Source organism: Solanum dulcamara, chromosome 2 (genome assembly GCF_947179165.1).
Source record: "Solanum dulcamara chromosome 2, daSolDulc1.2, whole genome shotgun sequence".
NCBI classification, from domain to species: Eukaryota; Viridiplantae; Streptophyta; class Magnoliopsida; order Solanales; family Solanaceae; genus Solanum; species Solanum dulcamara.
This window is the reverse complement of record NC_077238.1, coordinates 76,043,454-76,051,694: the sequence shown is the minus strand read 5'-3', so window position 1 is coordinate 76,051,694 and position 8,241 is coordinate 76,043,454. Positions and strand designations below refer to the sequence as shown.

At 29.6% G+C, this 8,241-nt stretch overlaps 1 protein-coding gene across 1 annotated transcript; it reads right to left on the bottom strand.

The window, feature by feature from the left end:
- Nucleotides 1-6,725: 6,725 nt before the first annotated feature.
- LOC129877312 (zinc finger protein ZAT9-like) lies at nucleotides 6,726-8,035 on the bottom strand. The gene has a single exon (XM_055952802.1). It carries the CDS (start codon nucleotides 7,908-7,910, stop codon nucleotides 7,098-7,100), a length of 813 nt encoding a protein of 270 aa, XP_055808777.1. The 5' UTR covers nucleotides 7,911-8,035; the 3' UTR covers nucleotides 6,726-7,097.
- Between the last annotated feature and the right edge of the window lie 206 nt (nucleotides 8,036-8,241).

The window sequence follows — 8,241 nt, the reverse complement described above, 5'->3', positions numbered from 1 at the left end:
TTTGTTGTAACTCATGTAAAACAAATTTACAACAACAACTCAGTGAAATCCCACAACGTGGGGTCTGGGGAGAGTAAAGTGTACGCAGACCTTATTCCTACCAAGGTAAGACGGCTATTTCCGAAAGACCTTCGGCTTAGTAAAAACATAAAAAAGATTAGATAAGGCTAAGAAGTTTAAAGCGAAATAGAACTGTCCTTAAATTACTCAATTCCTTAAATATAGAGTTTTATAAATGACCAGATATATCAATCCTTGATTTTCTCCATTTAGCTTGACTCTATTTTGGTTGTTATCAATCTACTAATTAATATCCTAATTAATAGTATCAATCTATTGTATTAGTTTCTCTTTCCTCCTTATTTCTACGACATTTTTTTATTGTTTTGAAAATTGACATCATTTTTTGTATTTTTTATTTGAAAATCATTTTTTTATTTAGTATTCTTATTACTTAAATCTGTTTTATATTTTTAATCTCTTCTTAATACCCTCACACAATTTTCTCCCTTAATGTACCCACATTAAATTGTTTTTCTTTTTCTTCCCTATTTATCTTCAGTACAAATTTTATGTTTTCATCCATGATTTTAAATTAATTTATTTTTTATATAAATTATTTAAAGTAACATAAAAAAAATCAGTATGAAATATGGCAACATTCATTCAATCTTGATTCAATAGGGAGATAATAATATGAAATCTTAATTAAAACTGGTATCTAAATTGGAATTTTAGTTTTGAAAAACACTACATACACAAAGTAGTAAGAATTAAATATTTTGAAATTCAATTTAGATACCAATTGCATATTTCTTTACACTTAAGCTATCCATATAGACATCAATTGGATACAACATGAACTAATTTTAGCTTGGCTTACTCGGTTGAAATGTTAATTATATGTTGTATTTTCAGCTGGATATCAATTAGATATCAATTCCATACATGGTTAGACTTTTCCAGTTTGATATCAGTTGGATACCAACTACATGCATTGGTGGACTTAATTTTTCAAGTGGATGCCAATTGGATACCATGTGGATACTAAATGATTATCACCATTAACCAACTTTAGTTTTTGAGTATATATTTGAAAAATAATGCATACACAAAGGATTAACTATTACACATAATAAATATTCTGAAATCAGAATTCATTGAGTTAAAAGATCAAAAACATCAAAATATGTGTTTGTCACAATTAAATAGCTAAACTAAAATAAAAACAAATTATGACTAATTTTCAGCAAGATAATTTGAATATGTCTTCCTGTTGTGTCCCTCTTGACGACATGTCCTGCATGTAATACATAATTTCCTTTATTTGGAAATCAACATATATACTTTCCTATTCCATCATAAATTTAATGTATTACATAATATAAAATATAAATAACTTTTATACATATTTTATATCAGATTAATGCAAATGCATATACATTTTATAACAAAGTCATATTAATTTCATACAAACTATGAAATACCTATATAATGGCACAATATATCAAATTTTCATACCATTTAAATATTACATATAACTATAAAATAGATATCGAAAAAAATAATAACATATTCTATAACTATACAAAAATCATAAATGTAGACGAATTAGAGATTAAATACCAACTAAATATCAATTTCATGCTGATTATAAATCATATCACACTATGTCAATTACATGTCATTTATATACATAAAAAATACATTGCACACCAATTTGTGACAACTACAAAATTCATACCAAGTTAATGACTGTTCTATCGGAAAAAGATGGTTTTAAAATTAATTTCAACTTTATAGAGAAAAAAATCAATTTTAGAATAGAAGAGTCGCCACTTAATTTTTTAAAGAAATTAAGAAAACTTAATTTAAAAGATCCTAACAGATTTAAGTCTTAAAAATTCAGAGAAAAAGGTACGAGATTCTTATTTCCACTTTGAGAAAGTGTTAAGCATTCAAAGTGGCCGCTAACGCGCGGTTATCCGACGATTTGGAAAATTATTTGACTAACTTTTGAAAAAATTAATGTAAAAGAAAACGAAGACTTTAAAATTATTTTTTAGAAAAAATAATCAAATTTAAACATTATAAATAATATACATATATATACAAAAAAAATATAAAAGTTTATCAAATGACTAAGTAAATGTGGAAAATCATTTAAAGAGTAAATTAACATGAATTGATTTATCTTTAGGGAAATCTAATTAAATTAAAATTTATATCTAAGCAAACATAAATAACATAAGTAAATAAATTATTACAACCCGAATCAATATAAATAAACAATAAATAACACATGAAAATATGGCCCGACACTTAGTTTCTGTATGCCTGGACTAAGTTGTTGGGTCATCTGCGTTTTGGGTCTTAAGCACTATTCCACTGTATATCGCAGCTGTATATACACTGTATACCACGTGTTCTTTCCCTATATCTGTTATATATTACTGTATATCAGACCGTATATATACTTTATACAATATTTGTTTTCTGTATCTGCTGTATATTACTGTATATCACTGTATATCAGACTGCATATACATTGTATACAGTGTTTTTTCCCTGTATCTGCTATATATCACTGTATATGGGACTATATATATACTGTATACAGTGTATACAACATTATTTCTATATATCAAACTGTATACACACTGTATATAAGTGTATATAATACTATTTTCCGCCTGTATTCCGTGTATACAACCCAATATCAATATTCAAATCATGAATATTACCTTTCTTTCCATGTATCAACTTTTCAATCATTTGAGCAAGATGATGGAAGGCTAAAAACTCAATGCAAAGATGAAGTCCAAAGATGGACTCGAATAGATATCACATGCACCAAAATAAAATTACATAAGCATTTACTCATTTTAAGCTAAACCAAGGAATATATCATGATATTTTAAATTATTAAATTAATGAACATCCTAGAAGTGACTAACAACATGCTAACTAGCTCAATTTTAAAGAAAGGATTTAATCAATTAGGCCATGAAAGTTCTAATTACATAACAACTTTAAGCATATTTTGTTATCTAAATCATGTTAAAAGAAAAAATTGAAAACATGAAAATTTATATTGTCAAAGAAAACTACTTGAAAAAATAATGAACAAAACTAAGAGCTTTCATTAAATAATCCTAACACATGATAACTAATTAATTTTAACACATGTTAACTACAAGAAATTTCTATCATTAATCTAATTATTCTTAATACATGCTAACTAAAAAAAGCTACAAATCAACTAAATATAAAACATGAAATAATTAAATAAAATATAGCTAAGAAAAGATTTTACCTCTTTTCGGGCAACAAGACTGAAGACGATGAGCGGAAGACAACTTCACCACCACCTAAGATCTTGATGAAACTCCAATCTACAAAAAAAAAGATTAAAAATTTAGACTCGAACTTTCGTGGGTTCGATGTTGTAAGAACACTGTTCTTAGCCTAAGTTTCGACTTCAATCTCCTATTTTCCTTGAAGAAAAATATAGATTGAAAGCTAGAAATTTTTACAACCTTTAGACCGGGGACAAGAGTCCAAAATTTTAGCCAAATTAAGAAAATTTCTAACTTTGGGGTGGCTAAAAAACCTCTCACTTTTTGTCTTCTTAACAAGAATATGAGCCTTTATATAAGCTCTAAAAACTACACATTTTCATACAATTTTTGATGTGGGAGATTGAGTTTTTTTTTTTAGAAAAAACTAAAAATTTCAAAAATGCAAGCTGAAATTAAACTAATCTAAATAACATTGTATCTAGTAAAAAATAAAATCTTTTGAGGTAATTCAAAACCACATAAATATTAATCAAAGATATAGTTATATAGAAATATGTATATTATACTAAAATTTATAAAAAGAAAAAAATATTTAAGAATAACATGAAAATAATTTTTTTTATTTTTATAAAGGCTAATTATTTCAAAGTGTTCGAAATTCAAAGAACTCAATAGTTAATTTGCGTTGTGGATGGTCAAAATTGGGTGTCAACAATGACAACTACAAAAAAAAAAGAATCAAACTAAATCTGTACACATTTTCCACATGTATATTCACATAAAAAATACCATTTTCATGTCAATACATAAGTTTGGACTAAAAAAATTAGAATATATCAAATTCATAATAATTTCATACTAACTTCGCTAACAAGGTATTAATACAAAAATTAAACCAAGAGCAGCAGTAATTCCAAGTTTCCACCTTCCAATGTGCAGTAATGAAGTTAAAAATAAGACGATTGCTGAGGACATAAAAGCACTTCAATTGATTACTGAAATCAAAACCCCATATCTACCATATGGAAGATTTGATCTTGAGGCTTATGACGCCTTAGTAAATTTGCAAATTGAAAATGGCGTCGAGGGTGTAATTGTTGGTGGCAGTACAGGTGTAGGTCAATTGATGACCCGGGGTGAACACATCATGCTCATTGGTCACACAATCAATTGTTTTAGTGGATCAATCAAAGTCGTTGAAAACACAGGAAACAATTCCACGAGTGAAGCAATTCATGAGACAGAACAATGATTTGCTGTAGGATTTAGATTAGAAAGTGTTTTGAATTAAGTTGAAGAGAGAAGGTGAAGTAGAAAGAGAAAAAAAACTGAAAGCACACGAAAAGGGTGAAAAATTTAGGTGTGGATTATCACCCAAGATTACAGTGATCTGATTTGATCTCATTAATGCGCTATCAGATTGTATTCATCTCTCTTCACATAATTATCTCTTATTAATTGTGATCTAAATAAAAAATTTATAAATGATTTAATTTAAACTAATTTTAAATAAATAGAGATATGTTTAGATCTGAGAATAAAATGTTATAAGTTGAACATAACTAAAACTATATTTAAAATGTGAAATATTGACTCTTAAATACATGTATGGTATAATTCTTCCTACTAATATTAAGTTGTTTTTCAAATTTGGACAAGTAAAAATGAATAAAAAGAGTAATAAGTAAAAACAAAATTAATTAAAAAATAAAGAAGGTAACTATGCAATCAAAGACTTTCCAACATTATTAACAATGAATTTAACAATATGATTAAAAAAAAGAAGTAAGCAACTGTCACGATTCCAATCCGTCGTGACTGACACCCACTCTAATTCTCTAGTGGGAGAACCATCCTAACCGCCCAACGACAACAATCGCAATAGGTACACAAGCTTAAAGATACGGAAGCAAGTTTAAATCAAAGACAAGTGCTAAGTTCCCATAAACTCAGAAAACTAACTAGTTATAATCTCTAATGTGCGGAATTAAACACCCCTAGAAACTGAAAGTCATAGTACCAAAATTCTAAACTAACAAGTCTAGAATAGGAGTAAAACTTCAAATAGAGACCAGTAATAAATATAAACATTGTCTGAACACCTAATTCCTGGAAAAGAAAAGGACTAGAATAACGATAGAGTCCACGGTAGCCTAAAGGAACAACTCACCCTTGAACTCGAAGATACAATCACTCCTCTAGACGAGGTTTATCCGCAACCGGCTGAATATGCCCTATACTCAATAAAAAGGCAGAGCAAGTGTAGTATCAATACACAAAGACAACGATATACTGATAGGATCACGCGGTTAACAAGTAAGCGGATCATAAACAAGTAAATTCAACACAATAGGCATATACATATACAGAATAAGTCGACCACATCTCAATATCATAGCTCAATGTCTTCCACATGCTATAATTTCACACAAAGGTCCTCTCAAGGGACCTACAAACAGTCAACTTTGTGTCAGAATGTAACACCCGATTCAAGTATGTGTCGGAATGTTACACTCGATCCAAATACGTGTTGAAACGTGCACCCGATCCAAATTGCGTATCAGAACGTGACACCCGATCCCAAGATATCACAATAACAAGAACATTCAATGTTTACAATATTTATACCACCAAAAACATGTTCATCACAGTAATAGGCCAGTATGTGATCATGTTTCCCTATTCATACACATACATGCATATAATGAAGCAATTTAACAAGTATATGAAACACATACAGGAAACTAGACCATCACCTACCTCAATTTCAAGCTTTCACAACCTTAGAATGCCAGAGCCTTCCCTTTTCGAGTTCGTTCTTCTCGTTCTTGGTCTAGAAGCGAAAAAATATTTGAACGTATGAAGTTTTTTTTTTTTTTTTTTAAAATAAAAATAATAAAGATAATAGTAATAATATTAATAAATAGCAAAAAAAATATATATTATAAATTATGAATGTAAAAATATATGATTTATTGATTAAACTAAATATAAATTTATTTATTTAATATAGAAATAATTTTGAAAAATGTCATCTATTGAGATAGCAATCCGAAAAGTAGTTATGGGTTGGTCAAAATTGGGTGTCAACATATATATATATATAAAATGAATCATGTTTTGATGACAAATTTAGAACCCATAAATTTCAAATTCTAATTTGACTCTAAAAAAGAATAGAACATGGAGTAAAAATCATTTTGATCAAGCATGTAATGGTAAATTGTGGCCTTCCATACAGAAACTAAACAAATGAAATACCTCCTCCTCCTATTTACTTCAGCCTTCATGTACTTTAGGCTTTATTGATTGAATGGAAGATCTAGCTTACATTACGAGTTTCAGAAGACAAGTAAGCATATACAAAGCCACAAATTCTCTACCAAAGATATCCAATCATTTATACTAATTAAGGGGAATATACTTCAAACATGTTTTGATATAAGGTTATCTACCACCAACATGAGTTGTGGTGCAATGATGATACTATTTCATCTTTAATTGTAAATCTCGGGTTTAAGCCTTAGCATCTAACAAACGAATAATTTTTATAATATTAGCACAAGAAGGATAAAAATGCAGCATAGTTGATACAACTTGCGTAGACTGAGATGCTTATTATTATATAATTAAATTCCAGCTACTACTGGGCCAAAATTATGCTAGACAATACAAACTTTTAAAACTTATGATCTGGCAACGTTGAGATTTGTGATCATGCTTTTGCCCCCACCCTGAATGATCAAGTGCGCCATATATAGACGATCGATATGTGATTGCAATCAGAAGAATGAATTAACTATATATAGGATCCGTCTTCCCTAACATGAACTCTAAATCATTCTCCAATGGCGTTAAATTCAAATCCAAACATAAAATTCTTGGTCCATTAGATCGCTTTACTTGTTGAGGAAGATTTTCAGTCATAATTATAGCTCTATGCCTTCTCATATGTCCTCCTAAAGCTTGGCCGGTGGGAAACTCAAGCCCACAGATGGAGCACTCATGGAGTTTTCTAGCTGAAGAAAAAGAAGAAGAATATTCCTTGAAATCAACATTAAATATCGTACTAACTTTTTGCTCAATTTGCTTGTTACTATTCATAGATCTGGAAGATTCATCTGATGATACAATAATCATCAAATCATCACCACCACCACCACCACTCGAGATCTGCTGTTGGTATTTGTCTTCACTCGTAATAATCGCAATATGCCTTCTCATATGTCCTCCTAAGGCTTGCCCCGTGGGAAACTCAAGCCCACAAATGGAGCACTCATGGGATCGGCTATGCGATCCAGTGAGATCAACATTAAATATCCTAATTTTTTTGTCACTTTGATTGTTATTATTCGTAGAATTGGAAGATTCATCTGATGATACAATAATCATCAAATCATCATTATCACCACTACCTACAACAGCAGCAGTTGAGATCTGCTGGTGCTGCTGTTGATATTCGTCTTCACTTGTTGAAGAAGAATTAGGAATATTGGGATCTGAAATTAAGCTTTCAGTCCACCCTGAAATATCAGAAGCGGCATAGATGATTGCATCTGTATTGGACACAGAGTAATCTGAATCTTCCATTAGTGTGTCCATAGACATCTTTCTCTGAAACTCCTCTTTTTATTTTTCTTCTTTCTTTTTCTCTCTCTTTTTTTTCTTTGATAATTTGCTGAGTTAACTTCCTGCTTTGCTAAACAGAGCGTGGCGTTGACATAATATTCAAGTTTTTCTTTTGGGGTTCACAATTTACTATGAATATCGCTTTCATTTGGTTGATGTGTACTTAAGGCTGTATACTGGTCGGCTCGGTACGGTTTTAAGTATTATCAATTCGGTTTATCGATTTTTGATTTTTAAATACGCTAAATCGATAATCAAACTAATAATATATTTATTGTCGGTTTTCGGTTTATCGATTTTTTATCTTTAA

Coding starts and splice junctions, on each gene's coding strand:
- LOC129877312 (XM_055952802.1), bottom strand. CDS start 7,910: ATGTCTATGGACACACTAATGGAAGATTCAGATTACTCTGTGTCCAAT.